The sequence below is a fragment of the Athene cunicularia genome (genome assembly GCF_003259725.1).
Source record: "Athene cunicularia isolate RWA chromosome 5 unlocalized genomic scaffold, athCun1 chr5_part1, whole genome shotgun sequence".
NCBI lineage: Eukaryota > Metazoa > Chordata > Aves > Strigiformes > Strigidae > Athene > Athene cunicularia.
Window position 1 is genome coordinate 27,072,924 of NW_020799101.1, and position 20,061 is coordinate 27,092,984.

Consider the following 20,061-nt stretch of genomic DNA (forward strand, 5'->3'; position numbering starts at 1 on the left):
TTTGGTAAATCTGAGAGTTCATCAGTTTGTGTTTGTAGCTTTTTATTTGACCATCATACCTGTACCTGATGTTCTAACTCACATGAAAGTAATCTCTGCAGAGAACTGGAGTTTTTAGGTTATCTTCACGATTATTTCCATTATTGCTGTTCCTTTCTTTCTTAAAAAAACCCCCATGTTCCTCCAAAAGTCAAAGACTTGAATAAACTAACAAGCATCATGAATTCCAACAAAGTGGAATTCATTTAGATAATTTTTTTAATCTTTTTTGTAATACTTCTCTACCCAAGATTCTGGTTTATATACTTGTGAATCAAATATGGACTTTATGAAAAATTCTGTGATTAGATGGAGGCAAATCTATATCTGCTATAGATAATGATTAGAATAAGTTCTGTTCTGTGCCTGTTCTCTATGCTACTACTTTACTGTATTCTTATATGGGTTTTGAGGTTAAATACTTATCATAGCAATACTAAAATACTTAAAATATGATCCCTGCAATCGTAAAATTTATATCTTTGGCCTAAAATAATTGAGGTTTTTTTGTTTTGAAATGTAATATTCAGTTCTTCAACAGCTCATATGATTTATTGTTAAAATAAGTGACAGGATTATACTTTCAATTTAGTTATTATCCTGTAAGTAACATAAGCAACCCAAAGAACTTGAGCCAAAAAGTGAAATAAATTATATTATCAAGGTCCATTTTGCAGTGCAAAGTTTTGCATGATATCTAAGCATCAGTAGATAGCACTAACTAGTAGTAACACCTGAATAAATGTTTAAGTTAGCAAATCAAAATCTTTTTAAATTATAATGCAGTTATTTTTTATTATAAGCATATGAACTGATAACAATGTATATTTATATAAAGTTTCAGACTATGCATTTTTTATGAACTTATGCTGGTAGGGGTAACTACAGCTAGGAGTGTCTGAAATCATGGGAATTACTGAAAGTGCAAAAATCTATAAATGTTGTTTTCAGTTTTCCAAAGGCTGTACATCTATTTAAAGGTTGTTTTAAATTTAACATTGCACAGATAATTTAATTTGATTCGTTGTTATGTTGCACAGCTCTTCTTTTCTTTATAGCATCTAAACACCTCAATACCTGAGGTTATTTGCTTTGGTACTGCATAAGTCACAATTGTGGAGGGAGATGTTAGGAGCTTTATTCAAAATAGAGTAGAACAAATTATAAAATTAAGACATGTGAAGAGAAGGAAAATACAGCTACGACTGTCACTTGTTGGCAAGCACTGCCACATGGTATAAAGCCTGGTTCTCTGAGTCAGTGTTTTTCTTTCCCTCTGAAATTTGTGGTTGAGGAGCTAGTCAGCAGCATTGCATAAAACCAGCAAGAAATTCTGGAATTTACGCATGAGGGTATAGTCTTTGCAAAGCCAGTGGCAAGAATTTGGTGAGTCTAGTCTGCTCCACATCACACTGCGGTTGTCCTGCATAGCTGGGATTTAACTGCTCACTATCTACTTGAATCTAGATAGGAAAATACTGGTTTCTTCCTTTTAGGTTTTAAGTTTACTAGAACGATTTCAGCATGAATTGGAGAACATTCTTCAGCCCAGATCAGTTTAAATAAATGGGGGAGGATTGCTAAGTAATATTGTGGTGAAGAGACTTTGAACACTAAATGCCTGGATACTGTAGTGGCACACATCAAGAAACTTTGATGAAATGTTCAGCAAGATGAATAAAAAATTTAACAACTTGTGCTGGTTTAGGCCCTGCCGGGACCAGACACCACGTTGCCGTTGCCCCTCCCCCACCCTCAGACACAAATAGGGCACAAACCCCAGGTTAAAATAAGAAGAAATTCAATAAAACAGTGTAATAAGCAATCTGAACAACAACAATAAACAGCAATAACAGTAAACAAGACAAAAGATGTACAGAGAAATACCGCAATGGTTACAGACAGCCCCATGCTTCCCGCGACCAAAGCCACAAAGGAAAAAGTTCCCACGCTGCACCGGACCTGACATCAGCATGGTATGAATAACCCAGCTGGAGATCCCTTCCCCCTCTCTGCTGGGGAAACTTAACCCTATCCTAGCTGAACCAGGACACAACTGATAGAGAGAAAGAGAAAAAATATTTCTTTTTTGTTTGCTTTGCTTTTTCTTTCCAGAAAGCACATACATCTGCTTGTTCACCTATAGATATTATGTTAGAAAAGACTACTTAGACTTTTGTAATAGGAAGGGGTCAGGAAAGCATCCTGTGGACTGAGGATTTTATAAAACTCAGAATAAAATACTGGCTATTATAAAACCAACAGGAACTGTAAGTTAGGCATGGAAACAGATACATGTGTTTATGTAGAGTCATCGCTCCACAGTGTGATGTACCACTTGTTCAATTGTAAGTCATTCAGAGAACTGATGAAAGGACTGAAGCATCTTCTACATTGTGGGATTTCAGACTAGGACCGTCGAGAGTTATTGATCAAGATCTGTTATAACCATTAAAAATGCTTTCTCTTGTCCTATCAAAATAAGAATAATTTAGGTTTATTAATTTCACAAGTAGTGAGTACATTGCTGATTAGTATGGATAAGTTAAAAAATTTTCATGGTTTTAGATCATACAGAGTTTTCAGTGAAAATGCTGCCTTTTGAAAATCTCGAATGGTTTTACATGATTTCCACTTTTTGAGATCCCAGCTATGTGTATTCTGGGATGAACAAGGAAGGACACCAATGTTCTCTTCTTAAGCATCCCAGACGCTTTTATATCAAACAAAGCTACTGCAAAGGCACTGTTCAGTCAAAGAGGGCACATAAGTCCAAGGCCTGTGGGCTGCTGCTACTAGCCAGAAAGAGAGATTGTGAGGTCCCCCATGGTGTGGGAGGTGCAGGTGGGAACTGCAAGGAAGAGCCAAGAGGGCAGCAGTAGGTGCCGGGAGTGATCCTGGGTCAGAAGAGGTAACCCGGGGGCCAAAGTGCCCCCACAGCTCTGTGAGCATTCCCAGAGTGAGAGTGCTCAGTACCACAGCATGTTGGCCAGAAAGCCAAGAAGCATGAAAATGAGAGAGGAGGAAAGTTAGCCTGATGATCATTTTTAGAGCAATAAAGCTCTTGGTAAACATGTAACGTACTGGGGTGTCCAGTGGCTTCTAATGCTTCTGTATGCTAATAGTGATAGCAGGTTGTTCATCCCCATCCTGGAAAAGCCTCTCTGACCATATGTCTGTTCAGACTTCAGAATAATAAATTAGATCAGAATTGAATGCCCCATTTATATTTATAGAAAAAAAATCTTTTTTTTGTTCTAGCAAAGCTAATGACATACAAGGCAAGTATCCAGCTTTCAAAAATGCATGAAGTTCAGTGGTTTTATAATGCTTTTAGAAAGGAATGGATTCAAAGCAGAGAAAGCCATTATGTATCCCCGAGTTGTGTTCATTCCTCTAAACAATCATCAAAGACAGGCCAGGTTGTTTTTTGAAGTGAATGCTTTCACTCTTCTTTATTATTAAGATTACTAATACAGGCTGCTGCTGCTGCCTCCAGAAGCAAGCAAACATTTTTTCAGCTCTTCCCTGAGCTTCTTATAACAAGTGCTGGTGATCAATTAGCTAGTTCATTAAAAAGTTACACATTATTTTATTGAGGCAAGCAATTCTGAATCAAAGAACCCAATTCGCAGATCTAGGTTGAAGCACATAATTGGCATGTATTTTAGGATCACTGTTAAAGCTATAAAAAAGATTTACTAGAGAAGGAATGGGTCCAAAAACCCTAAAGGAAGGAATATGTTATTTGTGTGACTCAGTGTTACAAATGGACTCATTTAATACTAAGGTCTTATCTACATTACAACAAAAAACTGAAATAAGTGTAAACCTCTTTTGATTTAACTTCTTTAGCAAGAAGTTATCCTTCATCTGATACTCATAAATTACATGTTATTACTGCATTTTTTTCTGCTATGATTTTCATTATTGCTCTCAAAGATGTATTTTTATTATATCATTCAAATTTCGTTGAGAAGTTGACACCGAGTTAACTGTAAAACAAAATTTTAGAAGTATGTTCACCATGTTGTTGAGATTGACAGTGAGTCTGGGATTAAAGCTCCAGTTGTGCATGCACGGCTTAGTGGGGAACCATACACACATGCTAGCAGGACATGCTTGAGCATTTGCAGGTTGAAAAAGAGGGAAGGCACATTGTTCAAACGATATTTTAGAAACAGTGATATTTTGTTCTGAGTTTACAAGCAAGCCAAATCTTGAAACTTGAGGAAAAGAGTTTGGGTTAAGGAAGCTTAATTTTTTAAGTACTTGGAAAAAGCTATTTACTGATGAGTTCTTGCAAGTCTTCTTTAAGCAAAAGAAAACTATTTTTGGATTTGAACTGAGAAGTATAAATAATCAAGTCTTAAATATATTAAAATGTGCATAGAATCTACTTCCTGTTATAAATTTGATTGCTTGATTGCCACAGCTTCTGTAGCTGATATTACTGTTGGACTTTGTGTGATGGCATTGAGGCTTTTTTTTTTTTTTTTCAACTATTAGCCTTCCCAAGGGTTCTTTTCAGACAAAATGTTATGCATCAGCTCTTATTTGAATGTAAGCCTATTGAATAGCATTCTCCTCTCTGCCAACTTGGCAGCAAGTTCTTGTGCTAATAAAAGAGGTTACCCCAGATAGAGATCCCAGATGTGCCTGAACTACTTTTATTAGGACTATGGAGGGGCTCAGTGTTTCCTTCTAACTGTTTTCAAAAAAGGTGTGGGCTTGCCTTCATAATTGCCCAGAATTGTATTACATCACTGGAATTTTTTTTCCTTAAAGTGAATAAAATGTTAGATGTGTTAGCACAGAATAAGCTTAGGAAATTATTGATGTTCAAAACAATGGATGTCTTTTGCCACAATACAAACCTTGATTTGACCCTACTGAATTCTGTTGAGAGAGAGGAGAACATTGCTATTCAACATTGAGTTAAAAATACCTTTATTGCTAGATATTAATGAGATGCAGTATCATGATTAGAATAAGTAACAATAGATGTTTCTCAGAGCAGCAACATATCTGTGGCATAGGACATGCTTGACTATAATGTCAGTTATTTCTTGAAACCATAGAACACTATTTGTTGTGTAGAATTGAACTTAGTGATAAAGTGAACTTAGTGGCTGCCTGATATGGGGCTAATGTAGACTGGAATTGCTAACATCAAAATTCTTTTTTTTTTTTTTGTGAATGCTATTTAGTAATTAACAGTTTTATTGCTAAAAATGTATTCAAAATTTCTCCATACTATTTAGTTGAATGTGCTGGCTGCAGTTTTAAAACTTCACGAAATGGGGTAATCTAACTGAGATACTTAGTAAAATAATATAATTTGTTAAATTTACTGTTGCTATCCATAAATCATAAATAATACGACGTTTACAATCTTAAATAATAATCTTGATTTTCCTTTCAAGGCCACAAACTTCCTGTTGAAATCTTTATTGTTGTCAAAATGTGAATAGAGAAAACAAGGTTTTAATTAAAATAATTCATTGCTTGCTTTTATTGTTCATCTTATTAAATTATGAAAAATGAATGGTGCTCTAATTTCTGGTCATGTCTCTGGTTGATTTTTATTGTCATTGTGCCAGATACAAAAAGAAAGAAACTGCACAGTTGATTAATTTCATAGTGAAACACATGATAGTATTCCATTTCAGATTTTCAAAACCAGGGTTTGACTCAAAAAGTCCCATTAGTTTCAATGGGCTTTGGATCTGGCACAGGGTTAACAGCTTATTTTTCAAACAACTAGAAAGAGGTGTAAATGTCAAAGGTGATAGCTATACTGTGAGTTCCATAAACTACAAAAAAAGTTACTACTAAAGCTCTATTTTTCCTTAGTTTAACAGCTTCTATGAAAACAGTGTTAATAAGTATATCAGGAACAGTATATAATAATGAATCAGGTACGTTAAAAAACCTTTAAAACTCCTTTTATATAATAATTGGAAAGTTAAAAGTGACTTAAAATCCCTGACTTCTCATGCTGTGATGTAAATTGTATTTTTTTTAGGTTCCAAATTCAAAGAGGGAAAACTGATCCGACTGGTTACAAGAGCCTGGGGGACTGTTTTAGGACTATTTTCCAACGAGAAGGGTAAGAGTATATGTTTTTAAAATTGTCAATTTTATGTGACCTTTTTTAATCACCCATTTTCCAGACATTAGATCCTCTTTATATTCCACCCTTTTTTGCAATTCCCAGAATTTGGCAAACATTGTACTGTTACATAACGAGCACAATTTAAAATGTCTTAGCATTAGTTACAATACCAAATTTTGCTGCTAGGATGTGTTTAAAGAGCAGAACACACAGCTGTGTAGAGACACGGGGACAAGCACTGCTTCGGGTCTGGGAGCAGGATGGCCACATCAGTGTAGTGCAGGATCTAGGCGCTTGTATCTTGTCCTGGTTTTCTGAGCTAGCTCAGCCTGAGCCATTACCAGTTCAGTGAAGTGCTTGTTTCCAAGCTCTGACGACCTGGCATTCCCAGTTAAATGTGGTAGACAATGTTTCCAGGATCTATTATACATGAGCAAAATTCCACAGCTTTTCAGTTTGACAGAATATGGAAGAGGATTTATGGTCCTTAGTCACCTGAATCTACTGTCTTCAGAAGGTACCGCTGCTCCAAGCCTGAGCTCCTCTAAGGGACTTGGGCTCTGATCCAGAAAGACATTTAAATACATGCTTAATTTTATGAGCAGTCCAGTTAAAGCCAGTGAATGTAATGGGACTGATCATATGCTTAAAGTTAAGCCTGTTATCCACAGGAGCTCTTCAGGAGCTAGCCTTTAATCAAGGTAACTCTAATTAGTAAATACCAGTTTTGAGTAGCTGGCAGGCTTTCCATAAGAACTTTGTAAATGCAATAGCAACCCATTTTTCATCCATATATTCATGAAAATGGAACTGTTCTTATATCTAGTGGCATAGATACCACATATGGAGGCAGCATAGGTGCGGTGATGCAGACTTCTTGTGTCCACAAGCTGTACTGGAAAAAGAGAGAGGTGAGACGAGCAGTGAAAATTAAGAACGAGACCAGTTTTTGTTCTTGCAGTGAGTTTTAGCTAAGCTACACTACATCAGTGTGTAGCTACAGACCTGGATGGTTTGAGTTGCTAAAGTAGGGAGATGTAGAGAAATTTCATTAAGGTGTTGAGAGAGGAAGTTGTCACATTTGCCCTTATCAGTGGTAAATTCATATTCAATGAAAGACTAATGTTGTGCAATATCACTACAAGGCATTAAAAAGCTTAAAAGCTAAAAAGATTTCACAGAAATTATGGTTTCTGGGGGTTTCTAAGATGAGCATATGTTTTTACTGCTTCTTAAAAGAAAACTATGTTTTTGCAATAGGGAAGTATTAATATTTACAATCATGTCAACCTTTTTAAATAAAGAACTAGTTTCAGTATTTAAATCAGTGAGCATTAAAATGCTATTTATCTCATCCAAACTCACTGTTATTTTTATTTTGTTGAAGTAGTCACAAAATCTAAAATTTAGAATGGGTAGGCATATCTGGAGAATGAGTCTAAATCAAGAGACAGATTCCAAGTTAATTGATTTTAGGGTCATATTTTATTACCTATATGATTATATTGTGTAACTGGATATTTGTATAACCCATATGTATAAAGTAACAGCAGAACACTGCAAACTTCAATGTACCATACAAAATACAGTTCCCTTACTATTTGGGGGAGGGGGAGAAGGAAACAAATACTATATGTTTCAATTGTTTTATATATTGTGATTTTCAAATGCTTCTCAGAGATGTAGCTGTTACTTATTCTATGGATTTGACTCCATCATTGTTCACATACTGTGCTGCCTAACATGCATAAACTGTTTGACTGTGAAGAAATGATGAAGGGTCTAAGCATAGTAGCCATCTGTGAATGAACTTCCTGAAGGAGAGATGAAGATTGTTGGGTTGGATTGGGTTATTTTCTTCACAAGAATGTTTGTGCACTAATGTTGGAACCAAACCAGAATATTTTTTTATATTTTTATCAAGACATGACTCTGTAAGCAGGAAGATTGTTACATTAAATTATTATATATTTAAATCACAATTTAGCAGTAGATTGCACTAAATTTCTGTCAGCCTAGAGCTAATACAAATTTTTACTTTCCTGTTGCAGAAGTATATTTAAATCAATACTCATCTAAACAAAAAGCAAATTCTATGAATACCTATTTTTCTTCTGGTAGTTAGGTAGAGGCAGAAGGTCACATTTAAACAGTCATCAGTAGCAAAAAAGGAGATGAATCTCAAATACAATATAATCTTAAATTTTGGCTAAAAATTTAAAAAGTAATCAACTAATCCTGAAAAACCTGTTTGATTCCATGAGTCTTGCATTGCCATCTGCACAGGTTGTCCAGTTTCTGGAGCATGATGATTATGACACTTGTGAGGGAAGTGAGAGAGTTGACTGTATTTTAGTTAGTGGAAACCTTGAATCGTGACAACCAACCCCTTCCTTTGGTCACCACAAAAATATGCAAAGAGAGCACCAAGAAGGGGCTTCACATTTAGATACCGAGCAAACAAAACTGATTTATTAATTGTTCAGCTTCAGATGTGTAAATCTGGGAGAAGGGTGTAAGAAATTAATTCATGCCTCATGTTTATTTCAGATTGGCAATATGACATCAGTGTGTGGCATTTTTAGAGTGATTTTCTGAAATATCTAATTCAGTGTACGTTGACTATAAAGAGTCTAGACATCTTTCTCCAGCACCCAGAATTCACTACTGACATATGGGATTTTAGGTTGACAGCAAAACAAACTAATTTAACAAATGAATGCAGTGAGAAAATAAATGTTACTAATGCTCCTGAAAAAGTTTACATTTGGGAATAGTGCTTGTGCTCATTTGTACTTATATTTTCAATAGTGGCAACTACGGTGAGCTAGACTGTCAGAGCCCAGTTCAGACAAGACACTCTGGTGCCTTAATTTTTTTGCCCTTGTTATGTTGGGGTTAAGTATGCAGAATCAGCCTAGGAAGTACTTATTTTTATGAATCCATATGCAAATGTTTCATTTCCTTCTATGCCTCTTACTGATAATTAACCAGTATTATGTTACTACAGTATCACAGGAGCAATCTGATGATTTCATGGAAAGCTTCATCACAAATAAAGGCCAGGATTTCTTTAACCATCCCTCTGATTTTCTCCTCATTATAATAAAAAGGACAGAGGAACTATTTCCAGTCTAACCACTAATAGAACACTGTCCTTTTCAAAGAATCTGAAGATTCCTTTATCTTCTCAAAATACTAAAAATTTCTTAACCAAAAAAACCACAGTGAAAAAAGTCCTGCAAAATCTCCCATCCCTAAACTTTGAATGGCTCTTTAGATGGAAATAAATTTTCTCCACAGGGAATTAAATTCTTCAAAGAAGGATCCATCCCTTGAACTCTTTTCTTGTCTTACAAGAAAATGGGAACCACAAAACATAAAACTTAATTGAGACTCACTAAAGGAAGGCTCAGTCGAGCAGAGCATTAAAGGTCACATAGCTTTCTATTAAAGAGAGGCAGAAGTATTAACTTCAGGGCTTTTGCAAGCTTGTGTTGAGCACGTCCAGTTGCTGCTGACTGACTGCACAGGGGCCGTAGCAGCGTGAATCCTCTTAGGTGGTGAGCAACCTCTGCTCAGCTGGATTCACCAGGAGCCATGCATCCCAGCTTCTCTGGTTTCACTTACGACATGATGCATGAATTGACATATCTTTGACAGCAGAGGTAAACCCACCAGGAGCATATCTGTTTATTGAGGAGTGACAGCTTTATAGCCAACATAAAAATAATCTGATGTTTATTGGGGAAAATGTTTGAATACAGGATTAACTGAAACCATTAATAGAGAAAACTTTTCGTTCTTTTTAGATCCTGCAAATAAGAGGTTGGATTATGTTAAATGGCTGATTTTTGTATCATCATCATCATCTTTACTGCATTTGTATTCACTCATTTTTTCTTTGTTAATGACTTAGGTTTGAATATGAAATGTAAGAATAAACCAACTGTCTAGCTGAATGTATATGTTGCATTTATATTAAAGACACATGGTGTTGTGTCTCATATTAAGAATGGAAAATTATGCCCATCTGCACTGTCTTAATTTGGAGTTACAGCATTAAAATGATGGATGCTGTTATTTCAAGTCTGTAAACAACTTTGTTCTTATAAACTTGGATTTTCATGGGCTCATAATTTTAACAGTAAATGTTCTGGGTTAGAATTGGCTTGGTAAGCACGCGGTCAAGATACCTGTTACCTCTCATTCATTGGTTACCTTGCCTGAAATAGTAAAGGTAGTAGTGTCCTGGTTTCCAGTTTTATAACTCAACATTTGAATAACTTACAGTTTAAAGTTCTGTTAACCTTAGAACTTGATGGTCCTGGGAAAGTGCAAAACACAATTGTCATCGATCATTTGAGATTTCATCACTTTTTCTGAGTTATTTGACAATTTATGTTGAATTTGGTTTGGGAAGGAGCAATTACCTCCATGTTTACACAGCCCAATAGCTCTGTAACTATTCCTGTCTTTTCTCAGCACCACCTTACCACACTTTCTTGTACCTATAATTGTCTGTATGATCACACACCTTTTTTTAATAAGCAACACCCTGAGTCATACGTTTAGTGGGATTAGGTTATAAAGCTGCACAAAACTTGTCAGCTATGGGTGGAGTAGGTGGGAGAACAGCCAAGACCAAGCAGGAGCTGGATGAGTGTGGAGTTGTCAGCAAACATGCAGAAGCTAGAGGGTTCCTTGCTTACACGGTATCAGCGATCATTCATCAATTAAGAAGTTTGTTAGCACTCTCCTTTGTCCTGCCTCTATCCATTGGCTATCTGTCATGGTAACAAGTGCTTCAGAACTACAGCAGTGCTCTTGAGGCCTGGCTCTCCCAGCTGGCTGCAGATGATACTTCGCTTCTTCGAACTGCCAACAGGTCAGGGAAGGAGACTTGCAGGATTGCCAGCCCTGCAGGCAAGCACCGGCCTCTGGCACTCACCAGCAATCATAACCACCCGTTCCTGGGGCCCAGCTGGATGTGTGCTCTTCCAGCTGGGCTGAGGAGACCTAACAAAGACTGCCAAATAAGTGTTATACAAGATACAAACACTTGGCTACCCTGCACCTGAATCCTTCAATGAAATTGCCAACCAGGGAAGTATGACAGAGACAGTCATGCCAAAAATCCCTTTTCCCAATAAGCAGTTATGAAGCGGAGATTCATTTCCACTTACTGGAGGCATACATTCTTGTGGTATCAAAAGAACAGACTTTAGGCTCTATTTTAAGTGCTCTGAGGAGAGCAGAAGTGATAGATTAAGAAGTTATTTCCCCCCACAGCTACCTGCCCCACTCTGGTTTCTTGTTAGCACTTCATACCAGCAGGAGCAGAAGTGAACTCGGACCCATGCTTGCTTGCTACCTTTGAGAATCTTGTTTCTTAGTAGAGATCCATCTGCGCTGCCAGTTTCAGAGGCTGTGATCTTGCAAACTGAAGTACAGGCACCTTTTCTCTTCTGCACCCATTACAGGAAGAGTAACTTCCACCTGAACACTGAGAAAGGTCTGCTACCACTTGTACTTCAGAAATATATATATATAGATCCATCTCTTTTATAGCCCTGTCAGCCTGACTCACAGTTACGAACTTGTAATACTTGTACAAGCCTTGCTAAAATGAGGCTGGAGGTGCAAAAAAGGGCACTACAGTACCAGTATGTCTCTCTGTCTCTATCCCGATGCATCCACATAGTCTATAGTATATTACTAATTTGGTTTCTCTTTATCCCACACATTGTAGCATTATTCTGTGGGTCACATTATGCTACACTGACATCTTCCTGCCATACTATTGTGTCTATTGCAGACTTCATAAAAAAACTGTGATTTAGAATATCAGAAATAATTATTACAGTCCTGTGTGAAATAATATAATCTGAAAAGTAAAATGTCAATTCAGCTTTATAACACCTTGGTGAATTGAGAACTGCAACTGAACTTGTGAAAGACAGTGTATTGGCTTAAACTGTAAACCTGTGTGAAATCTGTTGGCTTTTGTGGATAAAAATTAAAGTTGTAGAGCTGAATTTTTAAACCCTTTTGCTTACTTTGCATATCTTTAGAGAAGAAACGCTCAATGTTAGAAAAGCTACTATTTGCGTATTTTCAGGGAGCATGAGCTTGCAAAATTTAGGTATGGATGTGGCAAGGTCTCATAGTACATAATTAAAATTATCAACTGTTTAATCTGTCCGTTTGCTTTTGGAAGTGAGCAATTCCGTTTGTTTTGTCATTTTTTTCTGAGACTTGGCTCTTGCAGTCAAACCATGACACTCCTCAGCAAGTTCCCTCATGCCTATGCAGTTTGGAAGACAAGATTCACATGGCCCTGTGGGGAATGGGGTTCACAGAGCTGCAGTGAAAGTAAAAAAAGTGCCTTAGCATAGACTTTATGTGCCCCATGAGAAAAGAATTTCAGAACTTCTTCCTGGTAATTAGCAAGAGTGCCTTCTTCATAATCCATGACATATATATGCAGGGTAATAGATCTGCTTTCCCTGTGACTGTTCTTGTGCCATTTACTCTCACTTTACCCCATGTCTTACTCTACATAGACCTACGTGCAATATTGGCCTTACTGTTTTCAGTTCCATTTGGTTATCTGTAGTTTGTTTGGACTTGTGACTTAAAACTGACAGGTTTGTTCTTACTTTGAATGGGTGCTAAGCCATAAATGATGGTACAACCTTGAGTAAAATCATCATTAAGACTAATTTCAACATCAGAGAAGAGGAAGGCAGAAAAATCTGACTTACAGAATTTCCCTGATAATTTACTTTAAGATTGTGATTTATATTATGCTCACAAGGTTTTAGATAAAATAGGCCACAAAAGAGACACCTTTTGTGTGTCATTATGAAGGTCATATGCATTCTGCTTTCTTTTGTAAATAAACATTCACATTTGGTTATTCAATTTTGTCTCATTTCCCAGTAAAGACAGAAAAATTCTCAGGAAATTGTGATGCCTCCTTATGTTTTAAAATGGATGTACATATGTGTATGCCTACCTATTTATAAAGTGTTCATGCATTCTCTTAGTCTAAAAGTAGATAAAAATTAACCAGTTCCTAATCCAGTGAAGTTTTGCCCACAATCCCAAGTGACTATATGCTTTTGCAAAACTAGTCAGTCATGAAACAAAGATGATATTTGTTCTTTTAACCTATAGATCTCAAAACACTTCACAGAAGGTAGTACCACTATCTCAACTGTACAAATGGGGATACTGAGGTGTAAAGTGCCAGGGAGTTCAGTAGATCTGGACAGGAGCATACACACAGGTGGTTCTCACGGAGCAGCCTGACACCATGACATTTCTTTGCTCCACAGTAGCATGTTAGTAGCAAAACTCTGAGCAACGTGTGTGTTGGATGTAAAATTACATTCTTTCATACAGGCTCCTAATTCAGAACGGGTCTGAAAACTTATTCTGCAATACATTTTGTGAACTAGTTTGTCTGAGGACATACATGGAGGTACTGGCAGTTTTAAGCATGAAGCTGGATATCCTGACTTGATCAAGGCTAGTGACCCATTCAGTGGACTGTGCTGTCTCCAGATAGTCAGCAGTATTTACAGTGATGTTAATGTCATGAGGTTTTCATCATCCCCTTCAGGCAGCAATGTTCCTGACTGGAAGTTACCTAACCTCATCTTCATATGTTAACACTTGAAAACATAAGAAATGGCTCTGGAATGTGAAAAACTTCTATTCTCTGTTTTATGTGTGTAGCTCTCTGAAATATAGTGAGGTTGTACTGGTGTAACTAAGGGTAGCATTGGGCTAACTACATTTTTATTACTGATGGACACGCATTTTACTTGCAAAATTTGATCTGGTGTATATGGCAACACAGTAAACAAGGACACTCTTAGAGAATCTCTCCTGAGAATCGTATGCTTTAAAGATGAAGCATGTTCTTATTTATTTCCCATAGGAACAGAACACTATAAAATAATGTAAATCTTATATGCACCTTAGAAGTAAGCAGGCCAGACCTTAAATGGCATTAGTCATTATTGTTTGCTAGGGCCACAGGAGGTACACCTGTTTACATTGGGTAAGTGTCTGTTCTGTACTTTTTAAAGGTCCAAATTGTATTTTGTTCTTAAGTTTCAAATATATTCATAATCAGTGTTGTAATCTTGAAATTATGACTTCTTGAATGCCTCTATTTTCTACTAATATAATGTAAATAGACCTCATTATAGTATTTATAGCAGTAGCTCCTACGGGCCTCAGTCTGGATTCAGATGACTGCATTTTAAGATGTCTATACTTACAGTAGTAAGAATATACCTATAAGAATTGTTTACAATCCATTTTCATCTATCAACTCTATCAGTGAAAGATCATCAGAGCTTACATTTTTAGCCCTTATGATTTTAACATTCAAGCATATTTAGCATTATACCACATCAGGTTCCTGTTAGTTTCAAACATTTTGTTTAAATAGATCAATGTAATAATTATGCTTCTAAGAAAACTCCTTTTAGTCTAATGTATGGAAAATATACTGTGCTGTATCATTGGATTCTCTGAGTGTGTTTATGTTCTCTGAATGCAAGGAGCATATTTCCCAAATTTGGTAGCCCAGGATAATGGCCACAAATTTCTCCCACTTCAGTAACTGGTTCAGTGTGAGGGGCTGCAGTATTCCACAGCAGTGACAGCAACATTCCCTGGTGTTCCGAGCAGAGGTTTGCACCTGGGGCCCTGCTGGGGACATTTCTGCCCGGCACCACTCGCCCCGCTTCAGGCAGTGATGTGGGGGCTGCAGCTGAGCCCCGAAACCTCCTGGAGGTGGTTCCCCTCTGCAGAGGGGTGCTCCACAGGCAGCCAGGCTGCTGCACCGAGAGCCATCTAGAGTTAGAAATCTGTTAAGAGCTTGCACAGGGTGTGCCATGTATGTTGCCCTTGTCTGGGGCTTCCTTGGCTCCCTCGGGGCTGTATGAAAATTTTCAGCTAGTGAGAAGTTTTCAGGTCAGGAACCAAGACCTGTCTGAGACTGGTCACAGCCAGGGCTGCATATTCTCTGAGCAAGGATTTCATGAATTAGCGTTCAAGTGGCTAAATAAGCTTAAGTTATCCTTTTGGACCATGCTGCTTTTTGGGGACCTTTCCTTACACAATTCACTCGTTCTGAAATGGGATATATCTTGTACCATCAGTCTCCAGAACTGAAACCTGAATTTTAAAGGTGAGAAACTGATTCTAGCCCTGATGGAGGGGTGGAGATCTCTCAAATCTGAGCCAGTGCAAGGCTGTCATGCCTAGCTGCAGGCAGATAAAAGGATCTGAAATCTTATCTGAAACCTCTTCCGTATCAAAGGTAATAGCTCTGAAACCTGATTATGACATTATCAATTGTCAACTGTCAGAATTAACTACGTATCTGTTATGTAAATCTATCCATTAACATTTAACATAAACACAATAGTGGATGCATCATGAGATGCAAAATTAATTGTGGTTATGTGTTGTGTTTCTTTAAAAGGCAAATTGTTATTTATTTCTCTGTAATTCGGGCTTCTTAGTAGCCATTAATTGTTAACCTAGTCTTTAAAAGAAAAATTCCACTGTATCCAGGGAAAAAACAGGGACCAGAGAACAGATAAATCACTTTTATGTTCTTAGAACAGCTGACTTTACACTTTTATTACATTGTTTGAAAAAGCATCTTTTCATCTGGAAGGAATCAGTTTAAACTGTGATTGTCAACACAACGAAACCAGCTTTCTGTTTAAAATGGCTGCTTGTGAAGCTTAGAACTACAGTATTGCCAAGATTTTCTTTACAGGCATTAGTTACTAGAACCAAGAGATTTTAGATAGGATGTTCACAGGAAATACCTGGCAGACAGCGTAAAATGCAAAGTAAAGCATTTTTATTTAAGCTGTAGGAAGCATGCATGTGAAAATGAGCAACAGTGGTTTAGGCCAAAAGCTTTCTTTTTAAAATAGAAGTTTATAAGTTGTAGTTTGAAGAGGGCAAGAGAAGAAATACTCATTTTTTTTCATGACTTTTGGCATATTTCTTAGACTATATTTCATATTTATAGATACACAATTATATCTCTCTAATCTTCATGTCTTCACCTCATCTAATTTAGTTTTCTTCACTGGTTACATCTGAAAACACAGCTTTGTCTCTTTTATGCCAATCCTTTTAATTACTATAGTCCTCGGTTGTTTATTTATATATAAATCTGTTCAATTTGAACCCCTAAAATTTTTAAATGTCAAAAAAAAAAAAAAATGCAGGTGAAGATCTGATGCAAAATAAAATATTGCATTCAGTGATAAAACATTTTCACTCCAGAAATAATTGAACTTTATATTATATGGATTTGCTCATTATTTTAACTGTAAATTAAGAAGTTATAGTAAGAGCACATCTACCTATTAGAATAGGCAGAATTTTTTCAATATGCATCACACTTTTGTTTTCAGGGTAGGTTAATTATTTGTTACTTACAATATTTTTACTAACAACTTTGTATTATGCCATACTCTGAAAGTATAGATAGCCTCATTTTTTCCCCTAATAAATTACTTTTGTTTCTTTTTTAATGTTGGAAGATGAATAACATTATATGAGAAACTTCTTAAATACATCTTTGTTAGAAACACAGTCTTTCCCTCACAGGCTTCCTTTTGTTGAGTCACACTCAACAGCTACCGTTGCAGCAGTAACTGCTAGGTATGCTGATCATTTCTCTCTAACACTATTACCAACCTCTCTTTTTGCAATATTCTTTACCCAAGTTGAAGTCTTCCTGTATATCATGCTTCACATTCTGAAAGAAATTTTGCTTGACCCAAAATAAAAAAAGGCAATGTAAATAGCTATGAATATTTGACAGTTATATAGACTTTCCAAGGAATGTATCTTAAATAAAACCAGGTAAAATGAGGAATTAGCATCAAGTATGGAAGTATTTTACGAGTGTATTTTTACATAATGCTAACTCATACTTGAGGGCACGTTGCATTCCATATGACTCTGAGAATCAAACTGTGAAAAATAAATAGTTTATTTTGACTGTTATGCTATTTGCCTCTTCATAGAAAATAAAATTCTATAAAAGTATGAGGTTGGTATATTTAGTTTTAACATTCTTTGCTTATGCAACTTTACTTACAGCCCACTGTGGTTTTTTATCCTATAGATAACAATACTAACTTTAATGCAATAAAAATCATTTTATTTAATTATAGAAATGCCTACACCAAGTGTAGTGCATGTATAACACTCTGCACCTCCTTACAGGAATGCATGCATATAAGCACAGATAAACTGTACCGTTGCATTCTGTCTATCCAGTGTAGAAAGCTGCTTTCACAATAAGCCGGCAGGCACTTCATAGTAAATTTCTAAAGCTTTCATGTAGCATGCGGGGCAGTAACTCTAACTGAAGCATTGGCTCCAGCTATGAGTACAAGATCAATTCCCATGCTTTTTTTTGCCGCTTGCCTTCAGTGTTTGTATGTTTTTGCATATTTTGGCTTTGCCTGAACTTGTGTATACAGTTTTGTAGCCGACTATCATGCACTGGGTGTCTCAAGTACAGAATGATTTTTGGGGGTTTATTTTAATCTGATATATGGAATTTTCTGTAATAAGTAAACACCTCTGCATCATAGTAATCTGGTAGCCAAACCCAATACATCTATTCGTTGTTCTTTGTGGCAATTGAACTCTAGGGCAGGGACAAATACTTCTACACTCCTCATGCCTCCCAATCTAGGCAGAGTCTCAGATTACTTACTGTTAAAACATTTCTTAGTGAAACTCATTTTTTTCATTATTTGAATCCCATGTAAAATGATTTTATATCCTGACAACAAAAATCAAGTTTTGATCAATGCACCTTCTTTCATTTGCAAAACCCCATTTTATAACAAATAAAATATTCCACTTATGTCTTAAAGTAAAAATATAGTTTTTTGTATTAAATACTTTATAATATCTAACAATGCCTCAGGTATTTTAAGAGCTCATTTTTTACACCACTTTTATTTGGAAATATCATCTATCTCCAGTATGGATTACCATTTAGTATATAGGTAACATTTATTCTTTTGATTGCCACTGTGATGTAGAATAATCCATTTTGTGGATAAAAGTAAAGTACTAAGTAGCTCTTGAGCCTTTGTTTTAATACATTCTCACATAATATGCCTCTATCTTTGAAAACACAAAATGGCATACTTGCATAATCAGATTTTCATGTTTATTGAGTCACAACATATTAAAGAATTTAATCTCAATTTTTTCATCATTTCTTAACTAATGGGTAATTGAATTAAAATATCAAAATTAATGTAGGTATTCTTTAAGAAGTATGTAAAAGGCAAACCAAAACTTTCAGTTACATTTTTAAAAATTCTGTGCAAATGAAATACATTGTCACAATTTTGAGAAAAATAAAATGTCTTCATCAGTATTTCAACAGTTTATGTTAATAATTGCAATTAATTAATAATTTTTCAAAGCTGTAGCTTTGCAAGAAAAATAGCAGTATGTTTTTGTACAAATAGCAATTTTCATAGGCTTTCTCCAAAATTTTATAATAGTACTTTTATTAGTTTTAAATTTAAAGTTACATTAGTTAATTTAAATTTAAAGTTACATAGGGAAAAGGGGGAAAAGGCAATTTAATGTATTCCTGAGAACAATTATAGTGATGTAAAATGTGAAAAATTGACTAGTGAGCAGTTTAGTATAGGGAGAGTTAGCTGTCATTGCAAAATGCTAGGAATCAGTGGCAATAAATTTTTCCTCAGCATCCTGTTTGGGACAATGCAGTTTTAGAAGTAGGTCTTTCTAAGTCACTGTGAGGGAATGCTTGGAATTTTGTCTTTCTACCAAAAGGATTGGTTTTCCCTTGATTGTCATCAGTTTGCTAGGTTGTCCTGCTATTTAAGCTATTAAAGACTGGTGTGCTGCTTGGTCTCAGGTGATCCATAAAAAGGAATGAAGCCTTGGGAAGGTAAACCATCACCAGACTGGCTCGGTGTATCAGCCTTCCATGACGGAAGCTCTTTGTTGAGAATTGTTGGCAATTGCAGCAGTTTCCAACCGAAGATAAGAGCTGGCGTTCTCGGATAATGCCCTCGATCACACACCTGATGACAGACTCCTGCATGCAAGTTTTTTCAGGTGCTATGTTTGCTCAGTAATCCTTCAGTGCCAATCTTTTCTAAATGGTGAGCAGGTCCCATCAGTAATGGACATCAGCCATTAAGCTTGTAATATTTGTCATATATCAGGTTACGGCTTTGTTACTGCAGTGTGATGAATGGATGCTGTTATGCTTAGAGAAAATAAAGAAGTGCTATAAATTTAGCAGCCAGTACTAAATGAGTTGCTACTTTATGGGCCTGATTCACATCCTTTCCGTAATGGAAAGTATTCTGTTGGCTAAAGCCTTTATATCAGGTCTTCAGTTTTCTTTCTTTTAAGGAAAGGGCTGTCATTAAAATACCAATCCCCGTTTCTCACTATATGCAAGTTTACACCTAAATAGTAATTTTAATATAGCTCTTTATGTCTTATTATTTATGTTCTGTGCAAATATTTTGGTTAATCGTGGAGGCATACAAAGAATTAATCACAGAACTGGACAGGTCACTCATGAAATTATCACAAATGGGATTGGTGTTCAAAAATTCAGGTATTATTTCTTATAGCCGGATTTTTTTCATGACCCCAGTAATTCCTATACCAGATTTTGAAGTCTGTGCTCTAATCTTATGCTTTCTTTATTTGTTGACCATTATTCTGGAAGCTACTCTGAATGAAGACAAAGTTAAAATGTTATTGAGGACATTAGAATCTCTCTATGGCCAAAGCCTGAGTTGTGTTTCATGCTGTTTGCAGACTTT

General features: G+C 36.2%; 1 protein-coding gene across 1 annotated transcript in view; it reads left to right on the forward strand.

The window, feature by feature from the left end:
- The window catches only part of SLC25A21 (solute carrier family 25 member 21), a 140,590-nt gene that overhangs the window by 62,714 nt on the left and 57,815 nt on the right, over nucleotides 1-20,061 (forward strand). Inside the window, exon 3 of the mRNA XM_026849780.1 lies at nucleotides 6,068-6,151. Within this exon, the coding sequence (XP_026705581.1) occupies nucleotides 6,068-6,151 (84 nt within the window). The remainder of the gene's footprint in view (nucleotides 1-6,067; nucleotides 6,152-20,061) is intronic.